This window comes from Triplophysa dalaica, chromosome 4 (assembly GCF_015846415.1).
Source record: "Triplophysa dalaica isolate WHDGS20190420 chromosome 4, ASM1584641v1, whole genome shotgun sequence".
NCBI classification, from domain to species: domain Eukaryota; kingdom Metazoa; phylum Chordata; class Actinopteri; order Cypriniformes; family Nemacheilidae; genus Triplophysa; species Triplophysa dalaica.
In genome coordinates, this window is record NC_079545.1 from 28,805,140 (window position 1) to 28,828,531 (window position 23,392).

A 23,392-nucleotide genomic window follows, 5' to 3' on the forward strand; every position below is an offset into this window, starting at 1 on the left:
TTAGTCAAATAGGAAACACTAATATCAGAACATCTGAAAGGTCAACATTGAGCACTTATGTTAGTTTTCAGTCTCTGGATCTTTCTGAAACTTCATCCCTTCTGGTTTACTGTTAATGGAAAGGACAGAGAAATCATCAACATCAAGAGTTAAATGAACTGAACATTCAAATGAGAAAATGCAAATAATACAAACTTCAGTGAACTTTTGATGAACCTTTTATACAAGCTTTATTTACAACTTGAATTACAACTGTACAGTTTTGTAGCACTGGAAGCACAAACTCCTCAAAAGAGTTTTAATGAAGACACATCATGAATTGCATCTTGTAGAACTGCCTCACATACAGCATGTACATATTCTATACAAACAATATAAACTTGGGAAGTTGAAAGAAGCATCCGCTTCTACATATCAGCTAAATGTAATGAGATTAAAAACATAAACTGTAAATGTATTTCCCAAAATGTTAATCTGGTATACACGAGAGAACCTCTGAAAAACCTCTTTCTAATACAAACTGAAATATTAAAATCCTGCATTAAAAACAACACAAAGACAAATACTGTTCAGAAGTTCAAATCTGTTCATATATATATGCTGGAGATTGAATATTCATCATATTTACTCGTGGAAAACAGCAGCAGAATTAAAATGAAAGTTGTCTGAAAAACATCATATCTAAAGTAAAAAGCACATACTGATCTCACAAATGAAGAAGAAGAAGAAGTGGCTGCAACACTTTAGGTAACAGACCAGACGTGTCAAATGAAATACTGCGCTGTCAGACACACACGTCCATCAGAGCAGCAGAACCATAAAGACAGAATGAATAAAGACGAGTGAAGGCACGGTGACTCAATCTTCTGTCAGTAACTCCACATCAAATACTGTCATTACACGCATTATAAAACCATTAAACACAAATGCGGAGACGTCCAATGATCATCATTCTGTAACAGTGTGACAGTTAGGTTCTGACACTGATCACAGATCAGTTTTAAAGACAACACACATGACAAAATGATTGACACCTCACTGGCCCAACATGTGACCACAGGGGCGTGTTTGTACCACACGGAAGTTCATGATGTGTTAGTAGGTATCCATGAGTTTAACGAAAAGTCATGAAGCCCCGCCCCCTGCTGGTTATGGTTCATGCAGCCCCGCCCCCTGCTGGTCATGCTTTAACATCACTGGAAAAGAGGAGATGGACATGTGTCAGTCAAACACATGTCACTGTTAGTTACGCCACATTCACAATGTGCAAAAGTGTTTTTAATAATTGTTGTTGGGAAGGTGTCTGAATGACAGCCATGATGACATCACAGATTTAGAGTCGTCATGAGAATGTGTGCTGTGTGTAAAATGAAGGCACAGTGAATGAAAACCAACAATGAAAATCTACAAACTCGTGTCTAACAATCCTGTTGATCAAAGATTGAAAACTCAAACTATTTCGATGCATAGATACAAACGTCTTATTATAAAACGCTCAGTTCTGGTGCTCGATTCTGATTGATTGAGGCGAGTTCTGAGCCGTAATAAAATACCCCGATTTATAACTGCTGACCTCATTACATAACCCAAGTATCACTTCATTTATTTTATTTTATAAATCCTCGCTATGCATATGGAATAATCGTTTTATAAAAGCAATGAGGCGTGTGAAGCAGTGTGTTACAGAGCACTATATAACAGCTGAGGGGGTTTAATGACACGTGCCACAACACACTTACTTGTCATAAAATACACTGTTACACACTGATTGTCAAATAAAAAAGGACACATGTGCATGAAAACAGAAGATCTTTCACATGTCCAGAAGAGTTTTCAGCAGAGATGCACAACAGTTTAAGATCAAAGCTGTTACTATAAAATATACTCAAAAACTATACTTAAAAATATTCAAATGAACATGATCTGCAAAAACTAAATAAACATATGACTTGACATTTTGTCTAGCAAACACTCTGATGTTAGTCCTGCGGTTCATGCATCTGTAGGATAGAGAATAAAAAGCGCTCAGCTTTGGAAGCGTTTTGACTTTTGTCTGTTATCTTGATGCACATAAACAGGATTAGTGTTGAGCGGAGCAGCGTCTCGTCTTGAACATGAGTGAAACACAGAGCAGCTCTGTCAGAGAGCACACATCACTTCAGAGAATGAGTCGGAGCAAGAAGGAGGAGTTTGGATGCAAACAGGTGTCCTGATCGGCTACAGGGGTGCTGTGGTTAGGGTAGCCATGACGACAAGCAGCGCAGGACGTTCTACCTGGCAGTGGTGGGCTGCAGGTGGCCCGGATAAGCCCGGCGGGCGCTGGTGGCCTGTCTCTGTCGGGCCAGGAAGGACTGACCCGATCCCGTGCTGGCCAATCGATCCTCAGACGCTTTCTTCTGCAGAGCCATTCCCTGAGACAACAACACAACATCACACATAAACACATAACACATTCTCTTTACCTGACAGAGACACCATCTTGACCGTGTGATTGATTGATTGATTGACAGGTGAGTGGGCGTTTCTTCACATTAGTATTTATCACGTGACTCTGAGTGTCTGTCAGCTGAACTGAATTTGTGTTGTGTTGTGTTTACGCACCATGTTGTACCAGGCAGACACAATGAGTTTCTCCTCCTGGTCTCGTTGAGACTTTGTCTTGTCGTACTCCTTCTGCACATACACACGCACACTTCAGTCAGATACGGTAACAGTAACAGTGTGTGTGTGTGTTCAGTGTAAGTGTGTGTGTGACCTCCAGAGAGTTCAGCATTCTCTCTCTCTCCTGCAGTTGATTCTTCAGGGCTTGAACTTCAGGAGCAGAACCTTGATTTTGTTTGGGATCCAGAGTCCGAATCACCTGCACACCCGAAACACACACACCAAATAAACATTAAACACTCTCTCACACACACAAGGAAGAGTGTGTAACTTTATACGCACACTTTTGGCTTTCTCCAGGTATTTCTTGTATCTTTCCTCCATCTGTTTCATATCTTCATCTTTCTTCTTCAGCGCTTCCTCCAGTTCTTCAATGGTCTGAGCTGAAATGGTCATGCGAGGATGAGGATTAGCATTACCATTAGCGTCTGATCACACCCTTCACTGCAGTTATTTCACACAGATGAGTCTCACCGCTGGAAAAAATTCTGCTCTCCATTTCCTCAATCACACAACTCTTCTTCTGCACTTCATTAGACGCATCTCTTAACTTCTCTCTGAAGAGCAAAAACAAACACCACATTCACTGTGTGACCTTTAACATTATGACATCATCATCATCATCACTACATGTCTGATACTCACAGATGTTCCTGACATTTCCTCTTCATTACAGCCGACTGAAGACAGAGAGAGAAAGAAAAGAGAAGAAGTCACACAAACTGATGCATTCAAGCTGGTTCTGACACTGAAGCGCCCCCTGATGGACGGAGAAGGAAACGAGCATTTTCTGTGCAGTCTTTATCCAAATGAACAATCACTGAGGAAAGTGTAAAGCAGCAGTGAGAGAGAGATTTGTGTTTACATGGATGTGATGTATCAGCAGATTACAACCGTCACCAATGACATCACATCCTCTCATCTCATGGCATTTACAGCAGAAAGAGCACACATCAAACCCCTCTCCATCAGACATTCATGTAATGCAGTGAAGCACATGTCAGAGTGATGATGAGCAGTACAGAGAGTGAACACTGCGGTCAGGAGTCATGCAGGAGACATCACCCATCATGCACCAGTGCGAGGGCAATGATGAAGAGAGCTCAACAGAGGCAAAGCACATGCACCAGAGCGAGAGAGAGAGAGAGCAAACACAAAAGATGAGACGCATCGGTGTATGAAGTGAGATGGTAATGGACACACACACACACACACACACACACATGCTTATGATGATGTCATCACCCTCCACACAGAACTGACAGGACGACCAATGGCATGCCAGGATGAAGCTATAACATGAGTGACAACACATTAGTACACATGTGCACACACACAGCAGAATGTTAGTACAGGTGAGATCCACATCACATCACACGTGACCCCCCCCACTCACGTCATCTGATTTAGATCCGTGTTCCTGAACAGACTTCTGCAGCTCCTCCACCTGAGACTGACGCTCCAGTAACCTCTGATTCACTAGTCTGATAACACACACACAAGTTAAAGTGTGTCACAGTGTGTGTGTGTGTGTGATAGTGTCACAGAGTGTATGTGTGTGTTTGTGTCACAATGTGTGTGTGTGTGTATATGAGTGTGTCACAGTGTGTGTGTGTGTGTGTGTGTGATAGTGTCACAGAGTGTATGTGTGTGTTTGTGTCACAATGTGTGTGTGTGTGTGTATATGAGTGTGTCACAGTGTGTGTGTGTGTGTGATAGTGTCACAGAGTGTATGTGTGTGTTTGTGTCACAATGTGTGTGTGTGTGTATATGAGTGTGTCACAGTGTGTGTGTGTGTGTGATAGTGTCACAGAGTGTATGTGTGTGTTTGTGTCACAATGTGTGTGTGTGTGTATATGAGTGTGTCACAGTGTGTGTGTGTGTGTGTGTGTGATAGTGTCACAGAGTGTATGTGTGTGTTTGTGTCACAATGTGTGTGTGTGTGTGTGTATATGAGTGTGTCACAGTGTGTGTGTGTGTGTGATAGTGTCACAGAGTGTATGTGTGTGTTTGTGTCACAATGTGTGTGTGTGTGTATATGAGTGTGTCACAGTGTGTGTGTGTTAGTGTCACAGAGTGTATGTGTGTGTTTGTGTAACAATGTGTGTGTGTGTGTGTATATGAGTGTGTCACAGTGTGTGTGTGTGTGATAGTGTCACAGAGTGTATGTGTGTGTTTGTGTCACAATGTGTGTGTGTGTGTGTATATGAGTGTGTCACAGTGTGTGTGTGTTAGTGTCACAGAGTGTATGTGTGTGTTTGTGTCACAATGTGTGTGTGTGTGTGTGTGTGTGTGTGTATATGAGTGTGTCACAGTGTGTGTGTGTTAGTGTCACAGTGTGTATGTGTGTGTTTGTGTCACAATGTGTGTATGAATGTGTGTGTGTAAGTGTCACAGTGTGTCACAATCTGTGTTTGTGTCACAGTGTGTGTTATTGTCACAGTGTGTGTTAGTGTCACAGTGTGTGTTAGTGTCACAGTGTGTGTTAGTGTCACAGTGTGTGTGATTGTGTGTATGAGTGTGTCACAGTGTGTGTGTGTTAGTGTCACAGTGTGTGTGTTTGTGTGTATGAGTGTGTTTGTGTCACAGTGTGTGTGTTTGTGTGTATGAGTGTGTCACAGTGTGTGTGTGTTAGTGTCACAGTGTGTGTGTTTGTGTGTATGAGTGTGTCACAGTGTGTGTGTGTGTTAGTGTCACAGTGTGTGAGTGTGTGTGTGTGTGCGTGTGTGTCACAGTGTGTGTGCATGAGTGTGTCACAGTGTGTGTTAGTGTCACAGTGTGTGTGTATGTGTGTCAGAGTGTGTGTGTGTGTTAGTGTCACAGTGTGTGTGTTTGTGTGTATGAGTGTGTCACAGTGTGTAGGTGTGTGTGTGTGTGTGTGTTTGTGTGTGTCACAGTGTGTGTGTGTTAGTGTCACAGTGTGTGAGTGTCACAGTGTGTGTGTGTGTGTTTGTGTCACAGTGTGTGTGTTTGTGTGTTGTAATGACCTGCTCTCTGTCTCCAGTTCATTCTTTCTGCTGTTGGCGTCCTCCAGTAAGCTGGTGAGCAGAGCGATCTGTTCATTATCTGATCCCTCCTGAGCCAACTTCAACATCTTATTCTCATGCTGCAGACGAATCAGACGCTCCCTGACAACAACAACACAATATAATCACACACCAGACATTCAGCTTGATGTCGCACACACACTTTATGAAGCGGGTCAGAATCAGATGTTTTCCCCATTTGATCACAGTTCTGAAAACTCCTAGTAGCTTCATAAAGACGCGCAAAAAATACAAATGATATGAAACAAATATCAACACGAGAGAACAGACAATAAGTTAAACTGCCTAAAGGAATGGATTCTTAATTCACGGCCTTAACAAATGAATCCAAGAAACACATGAGGCTGAATGTAATGATGTGAAGTCCTCTCTGTTGTGTGTTAGCATCACTGCATGAAAGCAGTGAGAAACTTGTGTAGTCTATCTCACATCTGTGATTGTGTGTCTGTCACATACCGAATCTCTGGTGTGACAATTTCTGCAGCCAGCGAATTGGACGGCTCGTTACTTCCGAGTGGCACCAAACCTGAGGAAAACCCCTTTGATCAGACACACAGTTTCATCCGCTTATACGTTCTGTTCACAGTTTGTTTTCTATGTATTATTATTGTGTATTGAGTCAAAGATGAAATGTTGTTACAACCAGCTCTTCATTGCTTAATAGTGGGTTATTTTTGTGCGTTTCTTGTGTTGTTTAAAATGAGTGAATGTATCACCTGATGTGAGCTGAGACTCCTGAGCTTTCACACACTTCAGCTCTTCAATCGTCTCCTTCAGAGAATCTCTCTCGGTTCTCATCCTCTACACACACACACACACACACACAGGAGGAAGAGGACAAAAACGTCTAAACAAAGATGGACCTATCGTGTGTAAGGAGTGAGAAAACACATCATGAAGATCTCTTACATCTTTATCCTTCTGAAGAGAGTCCACCTTCTCCTTCAGACGCTTGTACTCAAACTCCATCTTATCGGCTTTTTTGGACTCCTCAGAGAGTTTGTTCTGAAGTTCCACCACCTGAAAACAAGCCACACATCATGATGTCACTTCCTGAGCATGGTTGTATGTTTTCCTGTAGCAAGCTTTCCTGTAGCTCAGTGGTAAGAGCATTGCGTCAACAACGCAAGGTTGTGGGATCGATCCCAGGGGATTGCAAATACCTATGTAAAATGTATAGGATAAAGCAATGTAAGTCGCTTTGGATAAAAGCGTCTGCAAAATATATAAATGTAAATGTATGTGTGGTGACATCACTGCAGAACCAGTTTTTGAAAATGAGCAAGGCTTTATATCCCACAGTCTTTTCTGATTGGTCTAAATCAAAACAATCACAGTTTGTGAGGATCCTTATTCAGTCCACAGTCTTTTTTACAAATCCTTTATTAGGGTTTTTCCCTTCATCTGTAATCACTTGACCAGTGGCCTAACATTGTTTTGAAAAGTGGTGAAAAGAATAGTTGAATCCATTGTCTCTTTAATCACAATATTGATCATGTACTGTATAGCGTGCAGCCCGTTCCGTTCATTGGCTGAACCTCTCACAGTGTGTGGTTCACAGGCTGTTGTGGTGTATTAGCCTACACTTAAGAACACTTATTCCTATGACTAAACACATTACCTGTTCATTGGTTTACATGTTCTTATGTTTGGACACTGAATGCACAAGCAAGTGGCGCGAGCGCGGAGGATAAACAAATCATACTGACCGCCTCTCTGGAGTCACAGCTCTCTGCAAATATAACTTTATACAACGAGAGATGGTGAGAAAGCGGCGCGTCCTGTGTTTCCCAGGAGTTTTAGATGTTAATGGCCCTAAACAATACACACCTCCCACAACCTTTTCTTTATATCTTCCAAAAATAGTGGTGGGGACATGTCCCACCCGTAAGTAACGCCTGTGGACTTTAGAAAATATGAACAATTATTTGTATATGCTCCAAAATCTTTGTTTACTCAGATCACAATCTATTTTACACATTTAAAGTGTTTTGCCAGCACTCGGCTCACATCACCATATTATGATGTTTTAAAACTGGTGAGCCAGAGATTTCGTTACATTAGGTATAAAAATACCATCGTAATATTAAATGATTAACATTCATTTATTAATTACCAAAACTTGTTTGGAGCGGTTGATCTTTGTAAATTCATATTTGTTTGTTTAAAAATATATTAACTAATGCTAATTTCAACAACATGAAAATGTCCATTTCACAGCAACTAATGTTACTGGCTTTGGAATGAGAGCGGTACCCTTTATCTAAAAGCTTGTGTTCTCCTCTTAAGAAGTTCAAATAATGTCATCGCCTTCAAGTTATAGCCGGTAAACAAATTCACACGGATGCTTTTGATTGAAACGCGCTGTGATTCCTAAGTTACTTTAAATATAGCAAACACTGACTGATGGGTATGTTAGCGTGGGTTAGCAGAGCAGTGAGAAGTGTTGATTAGCTGAAGAACAGACTCTCACCACAGGAGAATAGGTCTACTATATGATAGGGCTGAAACGATTAGTCGACAATACATTTTTTTTTTTACAAATATTCTTGTTGTCGAGTAGTCGTTTGATTACGTGACTTAATTTAAGGACCTGCGATATCACAATTTAACCGCTACGTCACTGTAGCGCTAGAGTGTAATGCAGTCTTCCCGAATACTATCGCAGTAGAAGAACACACAGCGAGAATTATGGCGGAGTACAAACGAATGTGAAAATGTAAAGTGTGGGAAAGATTTACCAAACTGAAAACGACAAAATGCGGTTGTGTGTAATGCAAGCAAGGCGGAACTTGCCTTTCAGATCAGAAGAACCCGCATGCTGGAGAATTTAAAAGGAAACATCCCGGAGAATGAGCAGAAGAGAGGCGAGTGTTCTCAATCTAGAGCTAAACTACTAACTTAGCGGTAAATCTTTTTATGAGAGAATGCAATAATAACAATAATGATAATAACAACAATAATCATATAATTACAGTTATGTTATTATTTGTTTTACAAAGTAAAAAGCTTTGATCGAGTTTAAAAGTCAAGCCTGTTTTGATTATTATAACACTATTAGGTATGACATGAGCGGTAAATCCTTATAAGAGAGGGAAGTTAAGTGATAGGAGTCTTATATCTTGACTTTATTTTAAAATATTTTCTTCTGTTTCTTGCTCTTTTTCATTAACTCTTTCACCGACATGATTGATGATTTATCTCGTCATTAAAAAACCGGTTCCTCAAACGGCAATCAGTGGTTATACTGTTGTACAGCAGGTGGCGCTGTTAAACACTTTTCGGGAAAATACAGAATCCTAGAACCTTAGTTTATTTCTTATCGGTTTTTAATGATTGTTCGGAGTGTAATCTGTGCGGAATCTTTGACAAAAAAAACTAATTATCTCAAAATTATCTTTTAATCAAAGTGATGCATTTTTGAAGAAACCTACCCACATCTAAGGAGTGATAAAAAAAGATCAAATCAAGATTGAAGAATACGGTTTCCTTTGTTTAAAAGCAGAGACTCTGTTCTTTCATTGGACATATTGTTTGTCCATATATTCTTTACAGAAAATGTAGTGTGAGCCATCAAAGTTTGGTTAAAATGTAAAAAAAAGCTGGCGTAGGCTGGCAATTTTTTTTAAAAAAGCCTGACGGGGAATGAGTTAAACTGAACTGTTGTCATATAAATGCTGCTTAATGCTTCTGTCAAGAGATTTGTTTACATTTAAAAAAAATTGCCTTTAATGTACCTGATTTATTTATTTTTATTTGTATTTAAAAGTTTCTAGAGAGAGAGTATTTGTGTGATTCGAGTTGGACAGAATCAGCAAACTTAAAGAGAGTAACCTGTTGGTTCAAGTTCATTAAAGCAAATTTCAAAAGCTGAATTGATTTTATCCATTACGTAAATTATATATAACTCAATGTTTTAACTATTTGCAAAAGCTGAACAATCATTAAAAACGTACTGATTAGTCATTGAAATAATAGCCGATTAGTCGATTGATCAATCTAATAATCGTTAGATTAGTTGACTATCAAAATAAGCGTTTGTTGCAGCCCTAGTATATGATTGTTTTTCTTATCAAGAACACGTTAAACTAAATAAACAATAGATGACCATCCCACAGACTGTCAATATACACCTAATTTTATTCCTATCTTCTGTTTTTCCTATTCCTGCTATTCCTATCTTCATATCTTCTGCGCAGGTTTAAATAGTTCTTTAAATTCTTTCTTTTATTTCAAACATGGCAAATCTTTTCAACCTTAAAAATACCAATATACAGTTGAAAATATGAATGCGTCATGATGAGAATGTAATGATAATTATAAGCTTGATGTGATAATGACATAATTTGTGACGTTTTCAATTAATTTAAATAAAGGAATAGCAGAATATGAAATGATGGAACAAGTGAGGTTCGCCACAGTATTAATAGAGAGACATTTGTCCTTAACATGACTTCAGTAAACTAAGAAGTTTCATCATCACACACCTGTCTCTTGTAGGTTTCCAGCTGTCCTCGTGTGGCGTTGGCTTTACGCAGATCTTCCTCCAGAGTGACCGTGTTCTGCATGTAGCTGCTGTTCTTCTCCTCTAAGAGCTTCACCTGACGTCTCAGGTCCCCAAGATCCTCCAGCTTCTTCTTATACACCTCCACCTGAGCCTCAAGCTTCGACACCTTATCAGACGAGTGCCTGACACACACACACACACACACACAGAGTTTAGAGTTTATCCAGATGCTTAACCTCTGACCTCCGGTCTGCATCTCACCTGAGAACATCTATCTCATCTTTCAGTGACTGCGCCTCCTCGGCCAGAGAGGTCAAGTCCTCGTTTTGACCCCGGACCTCCACTAGCTCCTTCTCCAGCTCCTCACATCGGATACGGTAATCATCTTTAGCCGCTTCCAGTCTGAAACACACAGAGACAGACAGGTGACGTCTGAGGAAAAGATGTTCAGAACACATGAAACATTCCCCTGAAACTGAAGCCTTGATGTTTCTTTAACTGACAACTGAGTGAATCTCACAAGAACACGTCCCGGTCAAATACATCCACTGTCATTCAGGCCCATAAACACTCCAGGGGCCTGTACCATGAAGCCGGTTTAGGTGGCTAGCCAGGTAAGTTTAGGATTACTTTGCGCCAACCCTGGGTTTTAGGTACCATGAAAGTAACTCAACTTTAATCGGTGTTCATCGCCATGGTAATTTACGCTGCACGGCTAACCTGCTCCGGAGCAGGCTATGATCTAGATTAGAGATCTCACACCGAAGATTAACCAATCAGCGGCGAGCAAATTCACATATAAGTGAGGCAACTAACTAACAGTGCGTGTCACAATGGCTAGTTATTTTTAATAATGTTTAATAAAATAAAAATACTAACATAAAAAGATGTAAATATTTATTACAAATATAAAATCAAGTAATGGTAACTATGTTGGTAAAATCTGATTTTAGAGATGACATTTGCTGGCTTTCCCTTACACATGGAATTAAATGTATTAATATTCCATTCTTTTATTGTACTACATACAATATGTATTTCTTTGCATTGCATTTTTTACATTCTTGTCTGTGGTGCAGAACATAGGAACACTTCCAGTTTCAGTGTGTTGGGTGAATCATTTATCTTCTTTGTCCACTGAAGAAACTCTATTAAACAGCTACAGTAAGATATAGACATAACCATAAATTGACAGGTGACATCACATATTTTTTAACACTGCTATTTTAATCTTTTTGTTATCATGTTACACTTACAATTAACCTTAATAATGTATCATACAGTAGGCCTACATTTTTAAATGTAAAAGAGGTTTTTAATACTTATAATGCCTACAACATTCCCTATGCATCTGTGTTTTTGTCACTGCTTTAAGGAAGGTAAAGTATAACAGGGCTGTTTGATAGCCTGTTGGTGGGAGACGGGGGTCCATATGTATGCCAGAGTTTTTTGCTCTCCTGACCGCAGAACCACTTCAACATGGCCCTCAATCAAACCAGAGTCAGGATTGAGATGACCATCGGATTTTTAAATAAACACTTCAACTGACTAAGTTCACATACTGGTATTTTTTATTTAACCTTCTTTATTAAGAGTAAGTGTATTTTGTTCACCATTCTTCTGTAACCTATGAAGGTAAACACTTCAGTTTCTGGGGAAGGTTGTGAAATGTCCTACAATAACACCAGTAACATAAAATATAAATCCTCAAATTCACACTTGTGCCATAATGAATAGTACAGTACATTTATCTCTTTAACTTTGTCAGCACACAGATCGTTATACTAAAGAGAGTCTGTCACCCCTTCACACGCTCTTGACTTCATAATAATAATATTCTACTCATGATAATATGCAGCGTGTGACAGATTACAGTGTGAAACACAGATGACACGAGAACGGTGTGAGTGTATACTGTGAGAATCTAAAGATGCCCCAGTGAGAGGGTTTCTGAAGACCCCCGTGACCCCTCACACCCTGTGCTGTTACCTCCACTGGGGCAGCGAGTGACAGTCCCAGCTCACCTGAGATCAATCCACACTGCTTCACGTCCTGTTATAAACATCACAGCACGTCATCATCGGCCTACAGGCACACACGCACCCAGAGCATCACTGCTCCTACACTTCACATCTAGTGTTGGACTGACCTGGACGTCTTCCTGTTGGATTCATGAACTCTTCTTTCACTATCACACAAGTTCATTCACACACTGCTGTGACCCCGCCCATCATGACCTCTCATTGGACCAAAAATCACCAGCTGTAGGTGACTTTCAGTGTGGACACAGACAGCTCAGTATATCTGTGAGGACACGACGCTAACATCAGTGTCAAGCACGTCCTCGTCTAGTTCTATTGTGCGTGAGGTGGGTGTGAGTGCTGATGTCATCTCACCTGAAGGTCTCCTCCTGCAGCTGCTCGAGTTGTGTCTGCAGCTGCAGGTGTCTGCGGCCGGCCGGACTGTTCAGATCCTCGATGGAGTCCGATTGGTTGAGTCTCTCCATCAACACCTGATTCTCAGCCAGCAGACTGCTCTTCTCCTCCTGAAGACCCGCCACCTGACACACACACACACACACACACACACACACGAGTTCATGAGATCATTCATCTAAGCGTTTAATATTTGACAGAGAGATCACAAACTGAAATCATTCATTCTAATCATTTCTATAAAACCTCAAAAGGAAATTAAATTTGTTATATTCAGTGTTGGGGATAATGTGATGCAAGTAACGTGCATTACCTACTCAGAGCACTTGTTTAAGTAACGAGTCATGTAACGCAGTTACTTTAGAAATCTTTACAAGAAACCCTTCGCATCAAACGGACGCGATCAGACTTCTAGTTAAAAACAAACATCAGCAGCTACTGAAATTCTTCAGATGGATGTTCAGAGGAGCAGTTGAACAGATGAAGACTGGAGAGATCTGACTCTTATCATCAGTTCCTCTGGGGTTTAGGAATGATAGAACTGATCTCACATTTCTGAAGACTCTCTTCACATGACTGTCAATGTATATGTGTGAGATCACAATCATTTGAAACTTCGAGACAAAAGAAGGGAACGAATGAACAAGGACTCAATCTAAACTCACACACACCCACGCACACACACGCGCACACACACGCGCACACACACGCGCGCGCGCGCACACGCAAGCACACACACACACGTATGTGAAGAGGGCAGGGGAATATTCCTGCACATGACAGCACTCAAACTGATCTCGGATCTGTCATATGAAGCACTACGGCCTGCTAAAGATCTGCAGATCACTTGTCTTGTACATGATAGCATCTCATGCTGCTGCAAAGACTTGTGGGTCAGCAGAGCTGTTGCCATGGGAACCATTGGGCAAGAGAGAATAAGTTTAGTCTGTGGGGTGACAGCACACAAACACACACACATCTGGTTTATTATCTCTGTGGGGACGGTCCATAGGTGTAATGATGTTTATATTGTACAAACTGTATATTTTTTCCTCGACCCTTAAACCTGAAGATCATAGAAAACTTTTTGCAGATTTTTAAAAAAAATTGTTGTTCACAATTTATAAGCTTTTGTAACCGTGGGGACCTATATTTTGTTCCCCACAGTGACACGAGTCCCCATGTGTTGGTGTACTTTCAGGATTAGGTCCCCACCGGGATATAAAAACATGTCCACACGCACACACAGCGTGCCTTTATGTCACTCTGGGGTGTTATAAAGCAGATGAGAAACAGAAGAAGAAATGAAAGAGATTTACCCTCTCCTCTAGTTCAATAAATTCTAACCTCAGTCTATCTCGTTGCTCTTGGACAAGGAACGCCTTCAAAAGTAAGAGGGTGAGAAGTTACCACAGAAAAACTAAAGAAAGAATCCACCATATAGAACACAAGCCTGGCTTTGAAGAGCACAGCTAATGGATATTCTACTCATATAAACATCTGAGAAACATTTTGACAACATGGTCAATTCATAAAAGAAAACAGTGAGACCAAAGAAGTGATGATGATGATGTGAATTAGTACAGACTAGTGATGGTTAGTGAAGACACACAGTGAGTGAACAGATCAACACCTGCATGTCCAGTTCATGACAGCGCTGAGCAATTTCTTCTTTGGTGGATAAAGCGTCGGTAAGATCCTCTGCCGTCTTCTTCAACTGAACAAACAAACAGAAAGACTCTTTACAGACATCTGATGCTGACAATGACATCACATCATCTAGAGATAGAGCCTCACCTGTCTCTCCAGATCTATGTAAGAGTCACTGCCTATGGACACGGGCGTCTCTTTACTCATCAGCTGTGTGTGTGTGACAGAGAATACACATTCATGACACATCTCATCACAACAATGAGAGAGAGAGTGAGCGAGAGAGAGAGAGAGAGAAAGAGAGTGAGTGAGTGAGTAAGTGAGTGAGAGAGTGAGAGACAGAGAGAGAGAGTGTGAGAGAGAGAGAGACAGAGAGTAAGTGAGTGAGACAGAGTGAGAGAGAGAGACGGAGAGAGAGAGTGAGAGACAGAGAGAGTAAGGGAGACAGAGAGTGAGAGACAGAGAGAGTAAGGGAGACAGAGAGTGAGAGACAGAGAGAGTAAGGGAGGCAGAGAGAGATAGAGAGAGTGTGAGAAAGACAGAGAGAGAGAGAGAGAGAGAGAGAGAGAGAGAGAGAGAGAGAGAGAGAGAGAGAGAGAGAGAGAGAGAGAGAGAGAGAGAGAGAGAGAGAGATGAGCAGCTGACCTCCTGGATGGCCGTCATGACAACGTGCTGGACGGATTCCTCCATCATCATTATGGTCTGGATATATTCTAAAACAAAAACACAGAGTTTTGGAATAAACTAAAGTTCTTTCATACAGAAGGTCATAAAGCCTTTGTCAATGAAAACATATTTAGCCGTTAATATTTATTATTCTTTGAATAGTAATATTTCATATTGATTGATTTATTAGAGGAACAAAAATAAAAGATTTTCTCTCCCCATGACTGGAGTGATTTAAACAGCTGTTATGATCCTCACACTAACCCATTCTCTAAAGCAGGGGTTCTCAATCTTTTGCAAGCTGGGCCCCCCCAAAGCTGGTTCATTGCAGTTGGGGCCCCAGTGCCCCCCTCCCACACCACACAACCTTGGATGGATGGATGGAAGGATGGCCGGCCGGCTATTATCTTTAGGCCCACAGTATTATTATTATTATCATCAGTAGCGGTAGGTAGGCCTATTATCATTTCTAGGCTGTTATAATTGGCAGTAGAACCAGACGTCTAATGTGAGCTTGCGGACCAATTTTATTAAAATTATGAGTAGTAGTATGCCTATCATCATTACTAGGCTATTGCTATATAATTATATGAGATTAAATGCTTTATTGTTGTTGTTGTCATTATTATTATTATCATCATCAGTATAGGCCTATTATCATTACTAGGCTATTGCTATAATTGGGAATTTGCACCAGACCTCTGATATTAATGTATGCTTTATTATTGTTATTATTACTATGCCTAATAGAAGGTATCATCTGCATTTTGTAACGAAAGCTTGCAGGTACGTTATGTTAATGCGAGACCTAAGCCTGCTTTGCCTTGCAAAGATCCCCAATTCTTGGCTCAATGTTTGATAAACAGTCTCAAATCATCCTCGATTTGTGCACAATTGGGGTATTTCGTTTTGAGTGCAGTCATTTTTGAGAATCCTGCCTCACACAGATATGTCGACGCGAAAAGAAGGAGAATCTTCAAGGCGACGTCACAGAGTTCAGGATATTCCTGCATCAATGCTGCCCAGAATGACGAAAGAGGGCAGGAGTTAAAGAGTTCCTTCAGTCTACTGTCACTCTTCAGCTCAATAAGCTGTTCCTGCATATCAATTGATAGCTTGTTTGCTGTGCACACAAACGGATCTCGAACCCAGATAAAAGAGCGATAATCCTCTATAATAAAGTACGTCGCAAATTGTTTTCTCATTGCTGACAGGTGCTCAGACGCTGATTGAAATAGGGATGAGAAATCGTGTGACGTGCCTGCATCAGTGATAAAGTCTGCAAGGCTGGGGAACATGTCGCAGTTCCCTCGACTGATGCGGCCCATGCCAGAGGTCTAGTTTTTGTGTGAAGGCGTGCACTTTGTCTGCAAGGAGCAAAATATGAGTTCCGCGGCCTTGCAAAGACAGGTTGAGGCCGTTCAAGCGGTCAAATATATCGACCAAATAGGACAGAGACGCAAGCCACAAAGTGTCATCCAGATGCTTCACCAGATCTGATTTGATTTCTGTCAAAAACCACTTCACCTCCTCTCGCAGCTCATAAAACTGCTGTAGCACCCGCCCCCTGGAGAGCCAGCGAACTTCAGTGTGCAGAAGCAGCTGTTCATGCCCTGACCCCATCTCCTGGGGTCATTTTCACGGATTGGTTCAGCACGGAGTCAAAAAGAACCGGCATTTTTTAGCAGCTAGTGCTTCGCGATGGACCATGCAATGTGTCCATTTCACAAGTGGAGCAACTTGCTGAACCCGAGCAGCTAGGCCACGCTCACGCCCCGTCATTGCCTGTGCACCATCCGTGCATAGGCCAACGCATCGGTCCCAAGCCAATCCATTTTCAAGGATAAAAATATTAAGGACATTGAAAATGGCTTCTCCTGTAGTGTGCAACTGAAGAGGCCGGCAAAACAGGACATCCTCCTCAATCGCCTTGTCCCTTATATACCAGACATAGGTGAGGAGCTGTGCCTGCCCAGCAATATCAGTGGATTCGTCCAGCTGCAGCGCGTAGTAAGGACTCTTTTTTACGAACTCTATCAGTTGCTCTCTGATATCATTGGACATGTCAATAATTCTCCTAGCGACTGTGTCATTGGACAGTGGTACTGCACAGAGTTTGGCTGCTGAACTATCGCCTATCATTAGTCTGCACATGTCTTGCGCTGCCGGCAAAATGAGAGTCTCTGCGATTGTATGCGGTTTACCCAGTTTACCGATTCTTTTGGCCACTACATACAATGCCTCCAAACACTGTTTAAACACGTGCTGTGCACTGAAATGGTTGCCTGTTGCTGATGGAGGCCATCAAGCTTTCTTTTAAAATATTCAGCCGGTTTTATTTTTAATTTTTAATTAAGTCACTTACATTTTAGACGAAATAATGACTGTTTCTGTCTATTTTATCAGCGAAAATAGATCCGATGAATCCAAACAAAGATCACAGCATAGCGCATCTCACAGCAACAATCAATCGTGTTTTTAATGATTCAGTGTTATGAACAGACGATTGAGTCATGGATTCAATGACCCATGCACAAACATCTGTCTCATTCTTGATGAATCGGCCGTTTGAACAAATCGTTTGAATGAACTCAATGACTTGCTTTATAGAACCGCTTTTCACCTGCATTTGCCACAAACCAATGAAATTTGTTCAAAACTCTTTTTTTTAAATCAGTCCAAACACATTTTAATTTTTATTCAGGAGTTATGTATATACAAAACTATAACTTTTATGAAAGTAGTTTAGTGATAAAAAAATGTTAAAAAATATATTTTTTCTCTCCCATCCTGTAGCCTACTCGCGCCCCCCTGGGAGAGTGTACGCGCCCCCCCGAGGGGGCGTGCCCCACCGGTTGAGAACCAGTGCTCTAAAGGACTGAAGGCTGAGATCAAGAAAGGTTAAAGTGACTCCAATACATTTCATAAATAAATATTGTCATTTTAACATTTTCATTCTTGTTTACATTAAAATCACAATCTTCCTTAAATTAAGTCTTTTTAATTGTAAAAAAAGAGAGATTTTTAATGTACTCAAGTACTGTATTAAAGGCAAAACGTGTAAAAATGTGTTTATGAATTACTAGAGCATGCTATGTATTTTTTTCCTCCATGTAGTATCCGACTCTATTTTCAGTCTCATAATGAAAATAGTTTGACATCAAGATGAACCCAGACAGACAGTGACTTACCCTGTTTCTGTTCACAATTCACGGCACAGCCTAAAATGAGCTGCAACATGCGGCCCAGTTCACAGGGATCTGAGTGTTCTCCAATGAGACTGACGTCTGGAAGAGTGAAGTCATTCATCTGCTGACCCAACACCTGCAGTTCCACCAATCACACATTAACTCCTCCCATCATTTCTGTCTTACACTTCACAGTACAAACCAGAGCACGTGTCTCACCTCATGGTTGTAATCCAGAATACCTTTCAATATTTTCTTTAAATTGCTGACCTGAAGAAAAGACAGCGGTGTAAGCGTGAAATGTGATCGAGACTGGGACATGCCTTTGTGTCAATCATTATTAGGAAAAGTGATGTTCAGATTGGATCTTCACCTTTAACCTCCAGTTGTCCCCAACGTCAGCTTTAATTCGAGTGATCCAAGCGTCAGTAAAGTACACAGCATCACTGAGACACACAAAACACACAACACCTTTAACTATAAACCACTCCGCTCTCTTGAACAAACAACTTTTAAAACATCAACACATCAGTGTTTCAAACTATTGTCTAATCTTACCCTCACGCACAACAGTGAGCTTATTATAATAATAATGATTTAGAATTTCTGGTGATTTTTGCAGTTCCTGTTTGTGTAATGATGTCACGTCCATGAAGAGAAAGGAGAGGAAAGGGCTGTCTATCACGTGTGTGAATGCTGTGAGTGTTGTTTGTTTGGACAACAATTGCTCAGAATTGTCAGATTCATCGTTGCCTTACACAAACCCATGTAAAGAAGACTGGTTTGTGCTTACCCAGAGATGCAGAGAAAGAAGCAACTCCTCCACACTACAGCTTCAGGACACTTTCAATCATTGAATGGACAATTTATATCATTAAAGTGAAGTATCATCACACACACACACACACACACAAAAGACTCACATTTTCTGTAGAACTTGTGCCATGGCCATTCCACTGGTCAGATCATCTGCTGATGAACATGGAGCCTCCACACCAAATGTCTGAATCTGTAACACAACAAACACACTTGTCCTATCAGTTACTGTTAAGTGTTAAAAGAATGTGTGTGTGTGTGTATGAATGTGTACTTGTGTGTGTGTGTGTGTGTGTGTGAGTGTAATGAGTAGATTTTCAATATTGTCAAAAATAATGAAGAGAAAGACACTACTTGTGCTGTGATGAAAACTGAACACGGTCAACAACGTCTCTATCATGTGACCACATCAGATTTATATTTGTCCTTTAAATGATGCTTAGAGGGAAAATGATGCAGTTGTTATGGAGACATCAGATAGCATTTTATATAACATCGACAAAGCAAAGGAGCATACAAATATAGAACATAAATATACATTTACGTAACATTTTAGGTAAATATTAATAATGGGAAAAGGATTACACTGAAGGTGGAAAATGAAAATCCAACCAAATGAAACAATACATGAACTCAACAGAATAAAAAAGCAAGCCTAAATGTATTATTCAAAAACAAATATGACCTCACTACTGCAACTAACCTTGTGTGGAAACTGTGTGTTGTGTGTATTTATGTAAACAGCCAGCTGTTATGTTCCACAAGAGCCATCGGCCTGACTTAAAGTGAGCAACACATGTGTTGAAATCTAAAGACGACATCAAACCACTTTTACAACAAAACCAACCTTTTCTCGCAGCACAGACACACAAACTGATGGAGAGGGGCATGTAGATGTAGACTTTCATAATAAATGACTATTTGAATTTGTCATGTAATTTTTATGTCATTTGATAGCTTTATGCGAGGAATAAATCAATATAGCATAATTAAGAAACTCTTACCACGGCTGGCTCTGTCACCTGTCAATCTCCAGTCAGCATGAGTGTGTACGGTGACGGTCAGGTAGTTACATATTCCAAGATGTGCCAATTTTTTCATTATTCTTCATAATCACAAGATGATAGTCTATGGTTTTGTTTAAAATAAATTGTTCTAGAGACGCGAGTTAACTTTACTCGCTGAGTGTAGCTTTGCTTATTAGAAGCAGCGGAAGCGTCTGAATTCTGTGTGTCTTCATACACAATAACTCTTTTTAAACCTCTGATCTAACTGTAAACTATTGGATGGATGGAATGCATTATGTGTTAAACATGTAACGTATCATCTCTTCTCGTTGTGTTCTGACTATTATTTACTATGGGGAGCAAATTGATCCCTGGACTTCATAAGGAGTTGGTGCTTTAATTGGAGGAAAAAAATACAGAGCATACTGTATATCATGCTCTAGTAATTCATAAACACAATTTTACACGTTTTGCCTTTAATACAGTACTTCAGTACATTAAAAATCTCTCTTTTTTCCTATTAAAATTAAAAGTACTTAATGAAAAGAAGATTGTGATTTTAATGTAAACAAGGATTAAAAATGTTAAAACAACAATATTTATTTATGAAATGTATTGGAGTAAAAAGTATGATATGCTTTATAGTGTCAGAAAATAATAGAATTTATTGTTTATTTGCAAAGTTTGCCAAATGATTAATAAAGAAATCCAAAAAAACTTTATTAGATCAATAAAACAACAACAATGGTTAGATAAGACAACAATAAAAATAATCGTAAATTGCAGACCTATAACACATAATAATAGATCACCCGTTCTTCATTCTTTATTCCATCAAAATACACCTGCGTGTTGTTCTCTGTTCTCTCGCTTCTTCAACTTCTCAAGGTTCTAGTAAATAGGAAGATCTGGCAGTTGAAATCCCAGAGAAAACTCCACACACAAGCTCACAACGAGCACAGATCTCAGAGCAGTCAATACAAGAATGACAGGAAGCCACACCCACAGACATCTGTCATTACACATCAACAGGAACTTCTTTACATGACATCACAGGATCTGAGGTCAGAAGAGAAACACAGACGTCTGCGGCGCTCTCTCACAGGAGATATGTGTGGAATGTAAGACGTCAGCGTGTGTTAAGTTGTGACAGACTGCTGCTAATTTTCCTGGATAATAAATATTTACCATAATGTGTCAAGCATTAGACACGGATCAGATCTCACACTTTCATTATTCAGCACTTTAAAGGACTTAGATGACTAATAACACAACTACATAATCAGCTTGCCTTGGGTCAGTCACGTGACGTCCACGAGAACAAATTTACAGCATCAACAACGCTGGGAGCCCAGGGGCCTGTTTCAGAAAGCAGGGTAAGTGCAAACTCAGAGTAAGTCAACCCCAGAAAACGGAATACTCAGTGTTTTTGGTTTCAGAACGTGAGGTATGTCAAACCTGCGACCGCGGGGTAAGTCAAGCCCATTTCAGAAATCGAGGTATTTTATACTCGAGAGAGAGCGAGAAAGCGGGAGAGAGCAAGAGAGTTAAATATAATTCCCATTTTCACAGTTTCAACAAAATAAATATAAATTTGCGCATTAACACGTGAAGCAATTTTCTCCCAACCCAACTCTCTTTCTTTTGCTGCTGCGGCTGTGTTGCTCTTTTATATGAATATGTGTCATATTCACTGTACACTTGTAACAGTTCCTTCAATTCGATTGGCGAGAAATAAACAGAGCGCTTTTTGTCACGTGCCGTTGCCATGGTGAATCGTTCTATCTTCACTCAATTGATGATGGCTTTTTATAGCCATGCTGCACGCGCGTAACCTAGTGTGAACTTACTCAGAGTGGATTGAACTCAAATCAGCTGGTCTGAAACTGAAAACTCAGAGTAGAGATTCTCAGAGTAAATCAACTCAGAGTTCAGATTTAAACTCTGTGTTGGTTGAACTTCCTTCTTGAAAAGGGCCCCAGAACACTGACCAATAACATCAAACTAAATCAATGCTGTGACAGTTTCATGTAAGTGACATCATGTGTGGTTTCAGAAAAGTGTTAACAACACAGATCAACAGCAAATCACTTCCTTGTTTTGTCCAATCACAAGAGACTCTGTGGTGTTAACCAGACGCATGGAGGTGACAGACGGTCAACACAAACACTCAATCTTCACTTTATGACTGACAGAAGTTTGGAGTGGATGTCAAGTCACATACTGCTGTGACACTGTTCCTGTTGTATGGAATGTGTGTTTTCTTCTCCTCAAAGGGTCACTGCTGCAATCGGCCGGATGATGATGATGTGGAGTCACATGTTCACAGACATGCATGTGTCAGATCTAACCAATCCTATTAAAGCCACGCGGGGCTCAACAACAGCAGATTCAGTAACAAGAAGTGACTCGACTCATTCACCTCAGGCTCACAACTTTAACACAACACACTTACGACAGCATCACAGCACAACATCAATGTTTCCTCAAAGACAACGAAGACTTGAGTTACCAGCACGGACCCACAAACCCAAAACACACCAACTGATCTGAAATCAGTGTTGCTCTTCATATCCGTTTATTGTGTGTTTGAGGAAATGTGCTGAAAGAATGTCAGACAGATGACAGAACGAACACTGATGTGCAATTTTTTTTAAGTTTTTAGCAGACGTGACTTACAAAAACTATTCAATGTTATTCATATTGGCTTACAGACTGATTTAAAAATGCTTTCACAAAAATATCTTTTTATAAAACGTACAGCGATGCTATCAAATGACAATACTTCCAGTGATATTTACATTCCTGGTGCATGTTTACAGTGTTCTTCACGGACTTGTGTGACGTTAAGATGCTGCTGACAAGCTACTCAGTGTATTTCATAGAACATTACATTTGTTTTGTAAATGCATGTTTGTAACATGCAGGTAAAGTAAAACACACACAACACGTCATTTCTAACGCCGATTTTACATGATTTATTGTGAGTCACACAAGTAAACCCATGACTGAAACAAAAAGAGTTTAACAGGCCGTTCATCCCCAATAACACAGATGATGAAACATGTAACTCACCCATGTCAAGAGACTTTCACACACTTCAACTCGACCCAGAGTTTCGCTCATATTCAGATTCGGGTTGAAATCGGACTTACACGTCGCTGTTTGTTTGTTTGTTTGATCGCCGGATGTTAATAAATCAAGTAAAAGCGGTGTTAAACTGAGATCCCGCCGCTCACAGACCGATTAATGCTCAGTTGTATGTGAAATCTTGTCGAACTCGAGCGGTGAAAGCGCGATCTTAATAAATAAATCGGCGGTTACAGACAAACATTCGCCGGTTTCAGACTGAGGTGATTTTTTCAGACACAAAGGGTCCTTCAGCTGCCACCCTGCACAATGGGGACAGCTAATG

General features: G+C 40.4%; 1 protein-coding gene across 1 annotated transcript; it reads right to left on the reverse strand.

Moving 5' to 3' along the window:
- Nucleotides 1–202: 202 nt before the first annotated feature.
- On the reverse strand, nucleotides 203–23,392 carry hook3 (hook microtubule-tethering protein 3). Its single transcript, XM_056745201.1, has 23 exons — nucleotides 23,053–23,392; nucleotides 19,078–19,163; nucleotides 18,528–18,600; nucleotides 18,374–18,424; nucleotides 18,158–18,290; nucleotides 14,946–15,013; nucleotides 14,448–14,510; nucleotides 14,284–14,367; nucleotides 12,612–12,775; nucleotides 10,477–10,617; nucleotides 10,196–10,397; nucleotides 6,618–6,728; nucleotides 6,425–6,509; nucleotides 6,165–6,234; nucleotides 5,649–5,789; nucleotides 4,058–4,145; nucleotides 3,307–3,341; nucleotides 3,136–3,218; nucleotides 2,944–3,044; nucleotides 2,756–2,860; nucleotides 2,602–2,673; nucleotides 2,275–2,411; nucleotides 203–1,196 (listed from the first exon to the last, which is right to left on the reverse strand). Exons 1-23 carry the CDS (start codon nucleotides 23,101–23,103, stop codon nucleotides 1,181–1,183), a joined length of 2,160 nt encoding a protein of 719 aa, XP_056601179.1. The 5' UTR covers nucleotides 23,104–23,392; the 3' UTR covers nucleotides 203–1,180.

Bases quoted from the DNA above. Each gene is read 5' to 3' on its own strand.
- hook3 (XM_056745201.1), bottom strand. From the start codon at position 23,103: ATGAGCGAAACTCTGGGTCGAGTTGAAGTGTGTGAAAGTCTCTTGACA. The intron at 18,425-18,527 runs GTGAAGATCCAA...TCTTTTCTTCAG, and splicing joins GGGACAACTGGAGGTTAAAG to GTCAGCAATTTAAAGAAAAT. The intron at 15,014-18,157 runs GTAAGTCACTGT...TTTTTGTTTTAG, and splicing joins GAATTGTGAACAGAAACAGG to AATATATCCAGACCATAATG.